This window comes from Dama dama, chromosome 30 (genome assembly GCF_033118175.1).
Source record: "Dama dama isolate Ldn47 chromosome 30, ASM3311817v1, whole genome shotgun sequence".
In the NCBI taxonomy this organism is placed as follows: domain Eukaryota; kingdom Metazoa; phylum Chordata; class Mammalia; order Artiodactyla; family Cervidae; genus Dama; species Dama dama.
In genome coordinates this window covers 36,544,582-36,563,797 of record NC_083710.1, presented here as the reverse complement: position 1 = coordinate 36,563,797, position 19,216 = coordinate 36,544,582, and the positions used below count along the sequence as shown (strand labels likewise).

Here is a 19,216-nt window from a genome sequence, read left to right as displayed (position 1 = left end):
AGTTACACTGCTAATGGCACGATCCAGGATGTGACAACAACAGACACATTAAATACAAAGGCAAAGGATTCAGGATACCAAAATCAACCCTGGAGTGTGACACTAAATACTCAAAGTCAAAAAGTCCAAGTGTTAGTCGCTCAGCTGTGTCCAGCTCTGTGCGACCCCATAGACTATATAGCCTGCTAGGCTCCTCTGTCCATGGAATTCTCTAGGCAAGAATACTGGAGTGGGTTGTCATTCCCTTCTCCAGGGAATCTTCCTAACACAGGGATTGAACACTGGTCTCCCACATTGCGGGCAGATTCTTTACTACCTGAGCCACAAGGGAAGCCCAGACACTAAATGTTATACACTACAGAAAAGTCCCCAGAGCAATTGCTTAATAACATTTCAGTTATTATGTCACCTTTCTAATATTATGTTTTGGTTGAGACAGCTCAAAACCTCAATGTTTAAAATAGCATCTTTGGGGGAAATTCCTTGGCAGTCCAGAGGTTAGGACTCCACACTTTCATTGCCAAAAGCTTGGGTTCAATCCCTGGTCAGGGAACTAAGATTCCACAAGCCCCCACAGCCAAAAAAATAAAGTAAATTTTAAAATAATAAATAAAAGAACATCTTTTCAAAATTGCTAAATCCAAATGATCAGCTATCTTAATCTTACTTCTTTTTGAGGAAGGGGAGAAATTTTTTGGAGGCCCAGAAGAATAATGTTTCCTGGGTACAAGTTACCTATAGACAGTGCTCTAGGGCTACCCGCTACTGTCTAAATTGTGAAAAATAACGTGATTGAAACTGAGGTTGTAGTTGCTTTCTGATGGATGCAAGCATAAGTGAGGTCTGGAGTTTGACCCTTTAGTTTTCCAGATTTAGACAAGTTCTTGTTCAGTCACTCAGTTAGGTCTGACTCTTTGCAACTCCATGGACTGCAGCACACTAGGCTCCACTATCCTCCACTATCTCTGGGCATTTGCTCAAATTCATGTCCATTGAGTCGGTGTTGCTATCCAGCCATCTCATCCTCTGCCATCCACTTCTTTTACCTTCGATTCTTCCCAGCTTCAGATCTTTTCCAGTGAGTCAACTCTTTGCATCAGGCGGCCAGAGTATTGGCGCATCAGCTTCAGCACCAATCCTGCCAGTGAATGGTCAGGGTTGATCTCCTTTACGATTGACTGGTTTGACCTCCTCGCAGTCCAAGGGACTCTCAAGAGTCTTTTCCAGCACCACAGTTCAAAAGCATCAGTTCTTCAGCACTGGGACTTCTTTATGCTCCAGTTCTCACGTAATTACTGGAAATACCATAGCTTTGAATATATGGACCTTTGTCAGCAAAGTGATGTCTCTGCTTTTTAATATGCTGTGTAGGTTTGTCACAGCCTTACTTCCAGGGAGCAAGCGTCTTTTAATTTCACGGCTGCAGTCACCATCTGCAGTGATTTTGGAGCCCAAGAAAATAAAATCTGCCACTGCTTCCGTGTTTTCTTCTTCTGTTTTCCAGGAAGTGATGGGACTAGATGCCAAGATCTTTGTTTTTTTAATGTTGAGTTTTAAGCCAGTATTTAGACTATATTTCCAGATGTGGGCCTAGGTACACTCTCTATGCTGCCTTAGTTTTTTTGCTTGCTTATTATTTCTTTGTATAATAGTACATATACATACACCTAGTTCAGCCTTAAAAGAAGGAAATTCCATCATATGTGACAACATGGATGACCCTTGAGAAAATTATGGAAGTGAAAAAAGCCAATCACAGAAGGACAATACTATATGACTCCACTGATATGAGGTATCTAAAATAGTCAAACTAACAGAATTATCAAGGGGAACAGTGGGTGCCAGAGCCTGGTGATGGGGGCGGGGCGGTGGCCAGGGAAGCAGGAACAGCAAAGGCCCTACAGGTAATAGCACTTTATTGGAGACTGGAGACTTAAAAGTTTAAGGTGCTAGACCTCATGTTAAGTGTTCTTATCATTACTAGGGGGGGGCGGGGCGGGGAGATGTTATTTTAAACTAATATGAGGGGGGTGAATTGTATCTTTCAAAATGCAGTAAAATTATCTTATTATAGAGGTGGCACAAATGACAAAAGTCACTTCAAAATACATCTCATTAATTCATCTACTGTTCACCAACATGTCTTTCAGCTGAGTAATGGAGTTTAGTGTCTCACTGAGTAAGTTAAATATTTTAAGAAGAGAGTTCTCTTTACAATGCTTAAACTTATTCTCTGATCACACTCATGAGATTGTTATACCTTTTTTTACTTCTTAGAAATCTGAATCTAACAACATGTTCAAAACATCACCTGCAATATAGTGATGAACAGGAAGAAGGCGTTGGCAGTTTTGCTAAACTGCAGATACAAATATCGAGGGAGAAATGACCACATGCTGTACTTGGCTGTGCTGTGGGTAGAAGGGTAGAAAGTTAGAAAGTTAACCTTCTGAACTCAGTAAACACCAATGGAAAACACAAAATCTGGTTATAACTCAGAAGTGGATAAAACATTGTTTTAAAATGCTGAGCCTTTTCTAAAGATATTTTGTCTTTTTTGACAGCATTCATTGTTATTTTTAAAAAAACCCAAGGTAAAAGAATAATTTCCCCATTTCATGAAGTACTGTGAATACACAGGCAGATGTGGAGAACCAAGGATCTGAAAGCAGAGAGCCGCATGCTATCTAGACACATGGATGACTGAGTCCCTTTGCTGTTCAACTGAGACTATCACAAAATTGTTAATCAGCTATACTCCAATACATAATAAAAAATTCAAAAGAAAAAAATAAACACATGGAAAGGAGAAGGTAATAAGGAACACAACCTGGTAATGAGCAAAATTTTGATATATAAAAATATAAGTTCTGTTCAGAAAGAAAGCACTATAAGACTGAAAAATGATAACCAACTAGGAAAAATATATTTGTAGCACATAGGAAAAAGAGGCTAATATCTCTAGTATACAGTGAGTCTTTAAAAACCATTAAGCAAACAACATTCACCATAATATAAAAATGGATCTAAAGCATAAACAAGTAATTATCAAAAGAATAAATACAAGTGGCCAGTAAACATAAAGCAAGCAAATAAACCTCTAATAATCAAAGGAATAAAAACAAATAGAGGCTTTTGCTTCTTACACCAACAACTGAGTGACTGAGCAGTTCCAGCATTATTAGCAAGGACATGAGGAAACATGAGCTCTCAAACTGATGATGTAGGTGTAAACTGGCATCATCTCTGGTGAAGGTTATTTAACATGTATAAAAGTATAGACAGTATGTCTTTTGGTCTATGATAATGTCTCAGTCTATTTGAACTGCTGTAACAAACATACATAAACTGGGTGCTTTATAAACAACCAACATTTATTTCTCACAGTTCCGGAGACTGGGGGTCTGAGATCATGGCACCAGTAAATTCAGTGTCTGGTGAGTATCCACTTCACCACTGACATTCTCAGTGTAACCTCACATTGTAGAAGGGGCAAGGCAGCTCTCTGGGGCCCTTTTATAAAGTCACAAGTCCACTAATGAGGACTCTGCCCAAATGACCCCATCATTTCCCAAGGGCTCCACCTACTAAAACATCACATTGGAGGGCTAGGATTTCAACATATAAACTTTGGGGGAATTCAGACCATGACAGAGAGATGATAGGTAGATATGAATGGTTTAAAAATTTTAGCTCTATAAATCCAAAAATATAAAAGATCAAATTCTTCAAATATTTTTGTAAAATCTATTGAAGTATGGTTAATTTTAAAAAATGTGTTCTGGGTACCTCGCTTATCTTTCATACTTTCTTTTCATATACTCCTTATATTCTTTATTATGTTTGGATTTGCTGGATATTATGCATGTTATTTTACCAAACTTTTGGAGTTTTGAGATAGGAAATTTAATATTTCTGCTTTTAATTCATCCTCATTGAATTTGAAGAATTCCCTAGGTAGGATGTTTTTGAAAGACACATGGACTAAATAGAATTAATAATTAGCAATCCAAAATTGTTCTTCAAGTTCATTACATTTAATAACTTTTAAGACTATTGATACACAAAATAATTTTATAAATATTAAAGCCAGAGCCAAATTTAAAAGAGGTTAAATTTCTTCATCACATGCCTTTTAAAAAGCAGATGTTTTATTCTCCCTTCATTTAGGACATAGTCCTCCAAAGACCCAGTATTACGGTAGTGGGTATCCAATTCTGTTTTCCACCAGGTGTGGCCTTAGGTTTGAGTTCCCTTCTCCCCCTGAGCACGAAATCTGAAGCCCTAAGTCACCAGAACTGGGCAGGTGTCCTCAGAAACCTGAGGTGTCCTCCAAAACCAGCCACATCTGCAACCTTGACCTCTTTGGGTTCCTGCTTTGCCTTCATTTTTGGCTTCAGTGATATCCTCTTTCTCTTGCCAAGTCAATGATGCACATTTTTAAGCTCTTTGGTTAGTTAGTTAATAGTGAAAAAGCTTACTGACTACTGACCTCATGTATCCAACCTCTGGCCTTAGAGCATGGTTTTAAAAAAATAAAGAATATATATGTGTGTGTGTGTATATGTATGTACACATATATATGTGTGTGTGTGCATATGTGTGTTAGTTGCTCAGTCATGTCCAACTCTTTGCAACCCCATGGACTATAGACCACCAGGTTCCTCTGTCCAGGAAGCCTCCAGAATACTGGAGTGGGTAGCCATTTCCTTCTCCAGCGGATCTTCCTGACCCAGGGATAGAACACAGGTCTCCCGCATTGCAGGTGGATTCTTTACCATCTGAACCACCAGGGAAGTTATAAACATATATATGAAAAAAGTCCCTTTTAGGCTTTCATCTAAACTGCCTCTGCAGAGTTTCAGTACTCAGCTCAGTGAATTCCTCAGGAAGCAGAACTCTTCCTAGCTAATACTCATTCCCCAGTGGGTGATGGTGGGTGGCTCCCCTGGCGAGGGCTTTGCCCCGCTCCCTAGCAGGTGGTTTTGCTAGAGCACTCTCAGACTGTGAATGGGGACAAATCAGAGCAGACAGCGACTTCAAGAAGCCTCGAAGAGGAGGTGAAGACAAATCCTATTCTCTGCAGTGAGTTCCTCCAGGTTCAAGAACACTGTTCTAGCCTGGAGCATCCATACAAAGTGTTGTTTATTGCGGGGAAGACCACAGCCCCCTCTTCCTCCTTCCTCTCCTCCTACCTCCACAGTCTTCTCACCTGATGGAGTTTTCACAGAAAGTGTTCCTAAGGGGTTCATTGAGGTAAATGGTGCGGGCCTGTGGCACATCTGCTCCTTGCAGAGATTGCCTCAAGCCCATCTTTTCCTCCACGTCCGACAGCCCCCAGAGATGCGAACAGGTCCTGTGGCAAGAAGGCACCAAGACGTTACATGGAAACTCAGGTGAAGGCAGGCTCCAGGGAGGGCAGCGGGTACTCTGTGTGTGTGTGTGTCTGTGTGTGTGTGGAGGGGTTACACACAGCTTCTCTTGAGTCCCCTGGGGAGGACAGCGTTCTTTGCTCCCAGGGATCATAACCTGGGCCAAGAGAGGTAGAGCAGCCTTCCCCTGCTGCCCTGCATAGAGGGGACAGCCGGACTGCTTCACAACACACATACCCCACCTCTCCCCAGCCCCAGAGGCTCTGGGTGGGCACAGGGCCCAAGAAAGGGGTGAGGAACCATGAATTAGGACCCAAAGGCTGGACCCAGAAAGAGGAGGAGGAAAGAGACTGAAGAAAGGGAAGCAGAGGGGAGGATGGGATGGGGACCCCCCCTGAAGTGTGTCTTAGCTAAGGAGCAATGGCTCCCAGATCAGAAACCTGAACCCTGACCAAGATGACCTTCATCTAGACTAAAGTCCAAACAGTTGTCTTTCTGCCTGCAGGCCCTTGAAGTAACTTTTCTTTTTTCTAAAGTATTCTCTTTAGATAACCTGTAATTGTAACTAAACTTACTCTATGCTCTTTGAAATGTATGTAAATCTCAAAAGCCCTTTATCAGCTTTAAGATTCAGGGAATCTTTCTCAAGGACCTGGGATATCTCTGAAATGCAATCATCCAGGACGATAGACTCCTGACTTCGGCTGAGGCACTGCTCAAAGCTGGAAAACTCCCTCCTGTTATGAAAGGGGAGAAGCTGTACTTTTCCTTTGGGTAAAATGAATGTTCAAACCCTGGATTGTCCACGATCCCCCTCTTTCCCACCTCAGCTCTTAAAAATCCCTCTCCAGTCCTTTGTGTCAGCTGAGTTGAGTTCTGTCTCCCTTCTTTCTGCAAGAGTCTTGAATAGTCTTCTTTGCCTATGTAGCTTTCCTACTCAGACATCTAACTCAAGAAGGAAGAAGGCTTTTGACCAAAGGGCCAAAGGTAGCTTTGTTTGTGGTGAGGAGAGGCCAGCCTGGGGAGGGGCTCGGCCCTGCAGGCCATCCACACTGAGAAAATAACTCTGTATGTGTCCAAACACCCACATTGCCCAGATTTGTCAAAATTCTTTCAGCTCAGGGTTAAAGTAGATGTTCAGATTCTCTGGGTCAGGGATTCCACCATCATAATTATAGCTTAGTCCAGGTATTTCTCTTCCCATATTTCACTAACAAAGTATCCATGAGTGAGGGGAAGATACAAAAGAAACACAATAAAAGAGGTGAATGACAGCTAAGCTGCTGCTGATGAATGTAAACAAAGCTCTGGGTCTTCACCCAACCAGAGACCTGTGTCATCAGGGCTACCTCGTAAAGCCTGCTGACCTGCAACCTAAGGGAAGGTTGCCAGTGGCCGACTGTTCCCACTGGGAAGGGCCAAGCCTAAGACAAAGCCCCTGTGCACCCATAAGCTGCCTCCTTCCTCAGCAGGTACCTGGTCAGGAGAGTGGGTCAGGAAACTGAGCAGTGGTAGAAAGTGATCCAGCACAGGATCCGTGCAAAGTCATGCAGCCTTTTGCCCAAAATATGACAAAGTAGGAGGAACAAAGGACAAAGGGAATTGTTTGCATATCAAAAGAATTAAGTAACAAAACACATAGAAAATGCATTTACTTTAAAAGAAGTTAAATTAGCCATGATGAAACAAGAGCTCAAAAAAAATCATTTTTTAAAGTGATAATAGAGACTTTCCTGGTGGTACAGTGGTTAAGACTTCACCTACCAATGCAAGGGGTGAGGGTTCGATTCCTGGTATGGGAGTTAAGATCCCACAGTGCCTTCTGGCCAAAAAACCAAACCATAAAACAGAAGAAATATTGTAATAAATTCAACACAGACTTTAATAATGGTTCACATTAAAAAAAATCTTTAAAAAGTAAAGTGATAATAAAACTTCAGAAGAATTTTAAACTGACCTGAAAGAGCTCAGGGAAGAAATGAAAAAGAAAAATACCTTAAGAAAATGAAAAGCTACATTGAAGCAACTCAAATAATAGCTGAAAAGAGGGGGTATGCTGCACATACTACAGAAAACTAAGCAAGATGAAATTTGAAAGAGCACAGAGGATAAAGAACTGGAGAAAAATTATAAATTTAAGACAAAGTATATCCAATGTGTGTATATTTGTTGTCCTTGAGAAAGAAAAAAAAAAACCAAAAAAATTAGCTAAGCAGTTGCTGATGCAAATAAAAAATTACAAATAAAAATATCCAAAGCCATGGTAGAATAAGCTTGTCATTAAAGACTTTTCTTTAAGGGGCATGACATGATTAAGGAAAATCTGATACAAAACAACCAATGCCCAATGCCAAGACACTTCCTGACAAAGTTTGTTGGACTTTAAGAATAATGAAAAACAGATCATTATTCTTTTTTTAAAAAAATCATTATTTCATCTCAATCAAAAGCTAGATTATTCAATGCATTTATTTGGCTGTGTGGGGTCTTGGTTGCAGTACTGGGGATCCTCCTTGTGTCTTGTGTTGTGCAGGCTCCAGACCACCAGGGCTCAGTTGTTATACCAGACAGGTTTAGTTGCCCTGGCATGCGGGATCTTAGTTCTAAGAATAGGGATCAAACCCATATCCTTGCATTGCAAGGTGGATTCTTAACCACTGGACCACCAGGGAAGTCCCCTAAAACCAATTTAATCACCTACAAAATTTGGAAGGAAAGGGAATACTGGAGCCACACTTATACTCTACCACTGAAACATTCATGCCAGAGACAGAAGATTGAATATCCCACCAAGAAATGAATGAAAAACTTTGGTAATCAAGACTAGTAGGAAGCAGTGATTTATTTAGACACAAAAGTAAGGCTTTAGATAATGGTGGGCAATCTTTTGTGACCAAACTCTCTACTGAAACATTTTAAAATGTTAAAAAAAAAAAAAAAAAAAAGCCAAAATTTTAAAGTTTTTTTTAATGCATTGAATAGTCAAGATAAAAGCTATTATTGGGCAAAAAATCAGTCAAAAGCAAAAAATCCAGAGAAATAGATGAAAAAAATCAAAAAGCACTTTTTCCCAGAAGAAATTTGCAAAGTCCTACTAAAGTTAATTATAGAGAAATAGAGGGTATATAAGTCAAGGCTCAGGTCCTGAAAGGCTTAGGGAATTTGAAAGAACCCTATGGTCACACAGATTCATCTCCTGAGGAAGGAGAGAGAAAAAGGGAAGAGGGAAAGAGGAGGAAGGGAGGGAGCGAGGGAGGGAGGAAGGAAGGAAAGAGATAGAGAACACATCCTGGAAGGCTACAACTTCTGGTGGGCTGGCTGTCTAGCAAAATAATCCAAAATGGAATCACCAGAGTTGAAAGAAACGTCAAGCTTTATCTAAAAGGGTTCAACACTGGTAGTGCTAGAGGTGACTGAAACAAATAGTCCACTCCAAAGAAAAATACCTTCATCCTAAGCCTCATAAAATCCCCACAAATTACTCATTGAGGATAAGGAGTAATATACAGCCAAAAAAGAAAGCAAAGCATCATAAATAATCAGCATTATGAATAAAAGATGGCAGAAACTGCCCACTGAAGATTTCAAATGCTTGAGTTAGAAGGTACAGATTTCTTTAGAAAGAAAATAACCATATAAAAAAAAGCGCAAGCTTTAACATACCTATATGGAGAGAAACTATGAGAAGTAACCCGACAAGTGTGAAAAAGAATCAGACAAAACCTCTATAAATGAGGGAAGTCATAGTCAAACTTAAAAATTTAGTGGACAAATTTGGCAGCAGATAGGCTGCTGCTGAAAGTGAAGATAATAAGATGAAATAGAAATCTGAGAAATTATGAAAAATACAGCTTGGGGAAGGGAATAGATGGAATATACATAAAGAAATTCAAGTAAATAAAGTAAAATGATCTGACAAAAATTTAATTGGAGTCTCACAGGGAAAAGAGAGGAGAAAAAAAAATGGAGCAGAGGCAATATGTGAAGAACCAATGGCTATGACTCTTCCATAAAAGCAAGAAAACCAACAAATCTTTATAAGATAAATAAAAACAAAATCATACTTACACATGTAGTAAATACAGAAAACAAAAGTCAAAGAAAAAATCTTAAAGTTAGCCACAGAAAAATAAGAGGGGAAGCAGGAACTCTTCCCAAAATATTTTATGAAGCCACATTATAGTCATATCAAAACCAAAGTCATTATAAGAAAAAAATGGTACAAAATACTTTATAAACATGGACACAAAAATCTTTAGCAAAGTATTTAAAATCTACCACTATGCAAAATGATTATACATCATAACTTTTGTAGGTGGAATTGTGTTTCCCCACCAAAGGAAACATTAATATATTGACATCCTGACCTTGGAGTAGTACCTCAATGTGATCATATTTGGAAATAAATTGTCTAGATCTGTTTGGGCCACTATAACAGAATACCACAGATAGGGTAGCTTATAAACAACAGAAATCTGTTTCTCACAATTTTGGAAGCTGAGAAGTTCAAGATCAAGACACCAGTGTGATCACGTTCTGGTAAGGACCATCCACCTGATTCATCCACACAGCGCATTCTGTGTTCTCACCTGGAAGAGGGTCTATGGTGCCTCTGGACCCTCCTTTATGAGGCAATAATCCCACTGATGAGAACTCCACTTTCATGCCTAAGCTCCTTCCGAAGGCCCCACCTACAAATACCATCACCTTTGGGGGTTAGGATTTCAACATATGAATGGTGGGGAGGCAGGACACAAACTTGAAAACCATAGCATAAGTTGTTTGCAGATTTAACTAAGTTAAGATGATGTCATTAGGATGAACCCGAATCCAGTGTAACTAGTGTCCTTATAAAACAGAGACATTTGGGCTCAGAGACAGACATACAAATAAGGGGAAGATGTGCAGAGACGACGAATGTCACGTGAAGATGGAAGTAAAGAATGGAATTCTGTTGACACAGGCCAGAAACGGAAAGAACAAAGAATGATCCTTCCCTACAGGCTTCACATCGAGCATGGGCTGATGACACTGTGATTTCAGACTTCTGTCCTCAAGAAACATAAGACAGTAAATCTCTGCTATCCTAAATTAGCCATTTTGTGGTACTTTCCTGTGTCAGGAAACTAATGATGACCATGTGGGGACTGGTTCAAAATTGGGAAAGGAGTACATCAAGGCTCTATATTGTCACCCTGCTTACTTAACTTACATGCAGAGTACATCATGCGAAATGCTGGGGTGGATGAAGCACAAGCTGGAATCAAGATTGCTGGAGAATTATCAATAACCTCAGATATGCAGATGACACCACCCTTATGGCAGGAAAGCAAAGAGGAGCTAAAGAGCCTCTTAATGGTGAAAGAGTCAAGTGAAAAAGCTGGCTTAAAACCCAACATTCAAAAAACTAAGATCATGGCATCTGGTCGCATCACTTTATGGCAAATAGATGGGGAAACAACAAAAACAGTGAAAGACATTATTTTCTTGGATTCCAAAAATCACTGCAGATGGTGACTACAGCCATGAAATTAAAAGATGCTTGCTCCTTGGAAGAAAACCTATGACATACCTAGATAGCATATTAAAAAGCAGAGACATTACTTTGCCAACAAAGGTCCAAATAGTCAAAGCTTTGGTTTTCCCAGTAGTTATGTATGGATGTGAGAGTTGGACCATAAAGAAGGCTGAGCACTGAAGAACTGATGCTTTTGAACTGTGGTGTTGGAGAAAACTCTTTCGTCCAAGAGTATACCTTTCATCCCTTGGACTGCAAGGAGATCAAACCAGTCAATCCTAAAGGAAATCAGTCCTGAATTGGAAGGGCTCATGTTGAAGCTGAAACTCCAATACTTTGGGTACTGATGAGAAGAACTGACTCATTGGAAAAGACCCTGATGCTGGGAAAGATTGAAGACAGGAGGAGAAGGGGATGACAGAGGATGAGATGGTTGGATGTCAACACTGACTCAATGGACATGAGTTTGAGCAAGCTCCAGAAGATGGTGATGGACAGGCAAGCCTGGCATGCTGCAGTCCGTGGGGTCGCAAAGCATTGGACATGCCTGGGTAACTGAACAACATGTGGGGTTAGGGTTAGGTTGAATGAAGCAAGGTTGAATCATTTGAAACCAAAATAATGAAACTTGTCGAAAGACTGAAAAGCACGGTAATGATGTCAGTAGGCATAGAAGAACTATTTGACAAAATTAACATTAATCAATAAAATCTCTCAGCAAACCAAGAAAAGAAGGAAATTTCCTCAACCTGACAAAGGATTTCTATGAAAAACCTGCAGCAAATATCATACTTAATTGCCAAAGACTGAATGCTTTCTCTGTAAGACTGGAGACAATACGAGGCTGTCCTTTCTCACAGTGTCTATGCAGTGTTGTAGTGGAGGCTTTAGTCCGTCCTGCCTGGCCACAGGTGCGGCCGCCCCGCGCGCCCCGACCGGTCTTATAATCAATGGATAAAGTGGGGAAAATGTGGAATAACTTCAAGTACAGGTGTCAGAATCTCTTCGGTCACGAGGGAGGAAGCCGTAGTGAAAATGTGGATATGAACTCCAACAGACGTTTGTCAAAGAGAAAAACATCAGTTTAGGAGACTCAGCTCCTCAGCAGCAAAGCAGTCCCTTGAGAGAAAATGTTGCCTTACAACTAGGGTTAAGCCCTTCAAAGAATTCTTCAAGGAGAAACCAAAACTGTGCCACTGAAAACAGGACTTTCCCTTTTAGCCTGCAGTACATCTGCTGTGCAGTCATCTGCAGATGCACGACATATGATGGAATTGATGGGCTCCCTTTACCATCGATGTTACAGGATTTTTTAAAAGAGTATCATTATAAACAGAAGGTCAGAGTTCGCTGGCTAGAACGAGAACCAGTCAAAGCAAAGTAAACCCTCCTGTCCCCCAAGGGCATTAACTAGATCTGCTTTTATGTGCACCAGGCAGTATACCTATAGCAAGCACACATATCAGTGTTAGGTCTTTCAGTCAGTATGTAAGCTTAGTGTTAGTATCTGTCAGGGGCAATCTGCTGTTACTTTTACTCAGTAAATTGGTGCCTATTGAGACAAGAAGGGGTAGAGCTACAGGTATTCAGTAAGGCTGCAAAGACATTCTGCCGATTTAGCTGGCAGTTTGGTTTTTAATGGCTGTAGTAACTGAGTGAAGCAACTCTGGGGCATTTGCTATGAAGAATTCTATTTCTTACTGAAGAACAAATTATTAATATTGAATGAGTATTTCAATGGTATGACTAATGTTTGAAATTATTATTTTTTCTAAGAATTTTTCTATAACCTTCCAAAAGTAGTGATGTTTATAGTTACTATAAGTAAAGTTTGGAAGTCCGAAAAAATAAAGATTGCCTTCCTTTTAGAAAAAAAAAACGCAATTTTCTGGCCACAAGGGCATAGTGCAGTTCATGTAAGTGTTGATATAGTTTATAGTCAGTCTCCTTTTCTCTTCTGCAAAAGGTACTGTTAAGTAAACCAGGTTTTCTAAGTAGTAGTTCTTAAAATTTCAGACTTATAAAAAGTTGTAATAGAATTTTATTTAAGGCCTTACGTATTCATTTTTTTATGAGTGCTTTAACTTAAAATGCATTGGAAATAGCTGCTGCAAGGTAGGCCTGCATGTGATTTTTTTAAGTTGACATGTGCAGTCGAGTTGCTGGTTGGTTAAAGTTGGATCTTTTTCTACGCCCATGATGAGTTTGTGAACCATGAAGAAAGTGAGACGAGACGATACCCAGACAAGTCAGATGATACTAACTACAGTGGTTGCTGGTTATTGAGATTATTGTTAAACTGTAACTCATAATTTGGATGGCAGTATCTATCTCTTTGTTGTAAACTCTTATAGCTAAATTGCTTAAGTACAAGTTATAGAATTTCAGTGCACTTAATTTTTAATGGAAAATCTGAAACCTAAATTGCTGATTTAAAAGGTACTGTACAACCATTGTATCTGTAAATAACTTTACTTAGCTCCTTTTTGTCACTTAGAATAGTATGCAGTACTACTTGAGTGAACTATTTTGGACGTAATATCAAGTTCTAGTGTTTGCTTCTTAGTATTGAACCGAATTTACAGTCTGTCTTAGACATTTTGCAATAAAGTAGTCAAATCCGTTCTCATGTCTTTCTGTTAATGTGCTCTGTACCACTGGTGAGTGCTCCCTAGTTTCCTTACCTGCTGCTACAGAAAGTTATTTTACATCCCAATGGCTATCGCCAAGGCCAGAAAAAGGAAAGCTCTATTTGTGTGTAACACTAACCCTTGGACTGCTAATGTGTGTTTCTGCTTGCTGTGCCTTGTTACAGCCGCTTTTTGTGCTAATAAAGTATGTTTGGTGTTCTCCTTGTGAAAAAAAAAAAAAAGACTCACTGGGACTTCCCTGGAGGTCCAGTGATTACAACCCTATGCTTCCACTGCAGCGGGCACGGGTTCAATCCCTGATCATGGAACTAAGATCCCACATGCCACTCAGCGCAGTTTAAAAAAAAAAAGACTTGCCGAGATTATGTAAACACTTCTTTACATGTGACAACTACTCATGGGACGTGATACAGTAAGTGCCCCCACAGGATTCATGAGTTAGCTGACCAGTTTATTCTCCCAAGTAAAATGAGATTTTTAAAAACTGTATAATATGAAAGGGCACTTCAAGACCATGCTGAAGACATAAAATTTCTTGTGTTGAACTAATACCCTGTTTTTCTAAGTTACCTTGTATCAGCAAAATAATTTTAATATACATTTTCGGCAGAGGAACAAGTAAACAAATTTTCATTTCTAATTAGGTATGTGTTAGTCTGATAGTTTTTACAGGATGTAAGAAGCTAGAGAATACATGGAAAAAATTATAAAACACATAACTGCCATATCATCTTACTTTTGATTATTCTTGACATTACAGAGATGATATTCCATCCATACAGATTTATATTATATATTAGGTAACCTCCTCTGCTCTGTTAAACTACCCTATGTCCTAGGGGAGAACTGGAGAGAGAGAAACCAGAGCACAAGAGTACCTGAAAGTTTTCACTCAGTCAACAGATACTTACTGAGCACCTGGAACGTGAGAGTCACTGGCTTAGACTTGACCACAGGTGATAAACATGACCGCTTCAGTGGAGCTTCCGGCCTGAGGTGGGAGGAGAGCTTCTCAGGACACTTCCAGGAGCCTCTTAGCCGAGCAGCTCCCTGCAACTCACCAGCAGACAGTCTGGACTTTGCCAATCTTTCATTCTTGTCCCTGCTGGCTTCCAGCGCTAATCACATGTCTGGATAGTAACCCCTGAGCATAGGTTACAAGGGATGAGAAACCTATCTGATGGACAGGTTACAATCCATGAGAAAGGATGAGAAAGAAAGGGTCCTGAACTCTATGGTCCCCCCACCACCACGGTTCTAGAGCACTGCCCACAAAAAGACCCAAATTCTTGAAATAAATACATTAAAATGCATCCACCTTACATTTCATTAAGGAAATATATCATAATAAGTAGTAAAAAATCATAGGTATATTCATCAAGCTGTTAATATTTTATAAAGTGCCAAAAAAAAGACACCTTCACACTTTAACTATAGGTGCGTTGACTACTAGAAACAGTCAAAATCAGTGACTGTATAGAAGTAATAGCACAGGTTTTCTGACGCATATAAAATTGTACGACTGAAATAACTAAAGAAACAGAAGAAGCACATCCTAAGTGCTGAGTGTCCAGAGTGCTATCAAGTCCCCCAAGCTTTGGTGGGTGCACAAGTACTGAGGGGCTGTCGAGTCTTCTGCACCAAGCTGGCAGCTCTCAGCACCTCCCAAAGCGGGACAGGCACCTTCCTCCTCTCCACAATAATGGTGATACAAGGTTATCTTGTGGGATAGGCTTTGCCAAGGGATCAGGACTAATAACGGCATCCCTGGTGGCTCAGATGGTAAAGAATCTGCCTGCAATGCAGGTAGACCCAGGGTCGATCCCCGGGTTGGGAAGACCCGCCCCTCCCCGCCCCCTGCAGAGGAGGGAATGGCTACCCACTCGTCTTCTTTCCTGGAGAATTCCAGTCAACAGGGTCGCAGTCAGATACAACAGAGCAAACAGCACTTTCACTCATAAAGGGAAATTAAAGCAGAGCGAGGAACAACTTGAAACTCATTTGTAGAGATGTGGACCAACCTAGAGACTGTCATACAGTGTGAAGTAAGTCAGGAAGAGAAAAACAAGCATCGTATATTAACGCATGTATATATAAAATCTAGAAAATGGTACTGATGAACCTATTGCAGGGCAGGAATAGAGGTGCAGATGTAGAGAACAGACTTGCGGACAGAGAGGGGAAAGAAGAGGATGGGACAAGCTGAGAGAGTAGCACTGACATAGACACACTACCGTGTAAAACAGCTCGTGGGAAGCTGCTGTCTAGCGCAGGGAGCTCAGCTCGGGACTATGTGATGACCCAGAGGAGTGGGATGGTGGGCGGGAAGGAGGCTCGAGAGGAAGGGCATGTGTGTAAACATACAGCTGATTCACATTGCCGTAGAGCAGAAACTAACACAACATTGCAAAGCAATCACTCACCAATTTAAAACACACGCACACAGCTGCTTGGATGGTGCTCTATCCACAGCTTCGCCCCAGGTCTGCCTTGAATGTCTCTCTTCTTAGCCCTGACCTGGAGCACCACTATTGAGAAGCCTTATCTCCCCAAGAGGGGGTGGGGGGGGTCATTGAGTCCTGTCCTTTATCCTCAAGTTCTGGACCCTGGTCCCTTTTCTGGACCTGCTAGGGAGAAAAAAAAAAAAGAAAGAAAGAAACACAAATAAACAAGAGTAAGTTACTAGTTCAGCAGAGTTCAGCCCAAGGCATAGGAGACAGCAACAGCCAACTGTCTATTCTCAACACTATTTTGTCTCCCCCAGATTCTATGGAAATAACTGAAAACCAGCTTCCCTCATAGCTCAGTTGATAAACAGTCTGCCTGCAATGCAGGAGTCCCCAGTTCAATTCCTGGTCGGGAAGATCCCCTGGAGAAAGGATAGGCTACCCACTCCAGTATTCTGGCCTGGAGAATTCCATGGGGGTGCAAAGAGTTGTATACGACTAAGCAACTTTCACAACCAGATGAGAACAAACAAAGGCCACTTATTCTGAACTTGCTTCTAGAGAGGAGTAAGCCAGCATCATTGGCATTTTTGCTGAGACTGAAAGGCAGGCAGAGGAGTGGAAAAGCTTCATAGTAGAAAAATGAGAAGGCTTCAGGGGCATCCTGACTGGAGGCTGCTGGCACTGAGAAGCTGCAGATGTGTGTGAGAAGCAGGGCTTCATACGTGGTTGGTTATGCATGTATGTTTGACTTTCTCTAGTTGGTCCTAAATTGGGAGTGGAGACGAAAACTAGAAAAGCTGTCAGGAATCAAGTCCTGGTTGTGTGGGGGCAATTGTTATAGAGGTTATTGTTTGTTTTCCTGGAAGATTACTAGAGATGAAGGTCTGACTTCCTCAAAGTCTGATTTGTAGCTAGCAGACTGACTTCCTGGGCTGGTTACTGTGCATAATACGTTGATTTCTGGGCTTGTTACTGCAGACTATGGTGGGAGTTCTGTCTTTACATATGGGTCTGGCCATGTCTGTTTGCATATCTAATCTCTCAGTTCAAAACTTCACCCTGGCTCCTAGGGGCCTGTGGTGTCAAGGACAGAATCTTTAACAATATATATGACCCTTCACCAACTGGCCCCTTATCTGGTTTTCTCTCCTGTCACTTCATCTTTTCACATGAGTATTGTCGACTAAAAAAATGTACAACGTGAGAGCTGGTTTTATCCAGGGCAATATGAGAACTGCAGCCTGGGAAACAGCACCTCAGATAACTCTGAGAAACTGTTCCAAAGACATAGGGGGAAAAGACAGTATATATGTGATTTTGGTAAAAGGGGGAGTACATGCAACCAAGCACATATTTTTTCTGTAGAAAGTCTCTGCAGGTCTCGTGAAGCTTCTGATAGTCATGAGAAACAGTCGTCATCGTGAAGGATTTTAGTGCTTTCCTAGATATGAGATGATACAAAGAACTGGACTCACAAAATGAGCTCCTGAGAATATCTAACTATCTAAAGACATTTCCTGCCAGCTTCCTGGAACACAGAGCTCCTCATTCCTGCTCTCCACCTTGAGCTCCTTCAGAGGGTGTTGGAGGTCAGCAACTGCCATGGCACATGAGTTAATCCTTGCAGAGGCAGAAGACAAGCACCCATGGCAGATGCCAGTCTGTGGTGGACAGAATTCAAAAGCTGGACCCATCAGCATCCCTGGGGCACGCAGAGCCCCTCCACACCCCACGCCCCTCCAAGCACATGCCGCCTTGTCTAACACTGCCCCCCCTCGGCGAACTCCTGCTCAGAAGTCCCCTCCGCCCTGTGGCCTTCCCTCCCCTCTGGCCATCCTGTATGGCCCTCTCCTATGTGGCACCTTACCTCGACATACTAGTGTTCCCAGTGGGGGATTTTTCTCCAGGCCAGACCTTGGCTTCCTCAAGGGCAGGAATCGTGCCTTAGGATTTGTTTCTGCATCTAGCAAGCATCAGAGGGAGCTCAATAAATCCCTGTGGAATTAATGAACAAACAAGCACAACTAGTACTGATATGGACCTTGTACGGCTCACAAGAGGGAGAGATCACATCAGTGATGGGAATTCTGTAAAGCTGTCTGCTGCAGAGGGACAGAAGACTTTGATAGCTCTTTTGCCGCCTCCCCCAAAAAAGTTATTTATTTCTGTCCTACCCTTCCTGTCCCTCTTGACTCCTAGGCAAACTGGAAGTGCACATACACTTTTAGTTTCTTCCTGTAGTCACAAAAGAGTTTTCCCACTGCCAGGTACCAGGCTCTTCGAGAATTAGAATATCGGTTGGAGTGACGTCAGTGCTGCAAGTGCTAGGACAAGGCTGGCTCCCGATTCCCTGTAATCACCTCAACTGAGGAAGTTTTGTGTCCCTGGATGAGTCTTAAAAGGGAATGTTTCATGTGCATGCATGATAAGTTGCTTCAGTTATGTCTGACTCTTTGCAACCCCATGATCAATAGCCCACCAGGTTCTTCTGTCCATGGGATTCTACAAGCAAGAATAATGGAGTGGGTTGCCATGCCCCACTCCAGGGCATCTTCCCAATCTATGGGTTGAATCTGCATCTCTTATTCTCCCACTTTGGCAGGAGGGTTCTTTACTACTAAGCTCTACCTGGGAACCCCCAACGTTTCATGGGTTTGTTGCAAATAGGAAATCAGCACTTCCTGGAATGAAGAGTCAGCCTTCCCTCCCCGAAATTTGTAAAGTCGTACATCACAGGCAGCACATGTGCTAAGTGGACCCAGTGCAACAGAAGCTCAGGGGTCAGAAGGCAACCTCTAGAGTCTGGGTGGAGAGGACACGAGGCCGTGCCTTCACCCCATGCTCAGCCTGCACCCCCAGCCGGCCCTCCAGGATGTTCTGCCACCTGGTGGGAACAGTGCAGGATGATCCTAAGGCCGGCCAGCTTCCAGACAGTCCCCCAGGAGACTTATGGATACCCTTCCTTGGAAGGGCTGCCATAATAAAACGCCATAGACTGCATGACCTGAGTGACTAAAGTGTACTTCTCACAGCTCTGGAAGCTCAAAGTCCACAATCAAGGTGCTAGCAGATGAGGATTCTTCGGAAGCCTCTCTCCTTGGCACACAGACAGCCACCTTCTCACTGTGTCCTCACGTGGTCCTTCCTCTTGGACATGCATTCCTGGGGTCTAGGGTTCTAACCTTTTCTTTTTATAAGGATACCAGTTATAGTGGATTAAGGCCC

At 41.7% G+C, this 19,216-nt stretch overlaps 1 protein-coding gene across 1 annotated transcript in view; it reads right to left on the bottom strand.

Moving 5' to 3' along the window:
• LOC133049331 (phospholipid-transporting ATPase IB-like) overlaps positions 1-17,866 on the bottom strand; it is a 115,299-nt gene extending 97,433 nt beyond the window's left edge. Inside the window, exons 1-3 of the mRNA XM_061133324.1 lie at positions 17,859-17,866; positions 5,213-5,356; positions 2,312-2,411 (exon numbers count right to left, since the gene is read on the bottom strand). Coding sequence (XP_060989307.1) covers positions 2,312-2,411; positions 5,213-5,356; positions 17,859-17,866 — 252 coding nt within the window. The remainder of the gene's footprint in view (positions 1-2,311; positions 2,412-5,212; positions 5,357-17,858) is intronic.
• Positions 17,867-19,216: the final 1,350 nt, after the last annotated feature.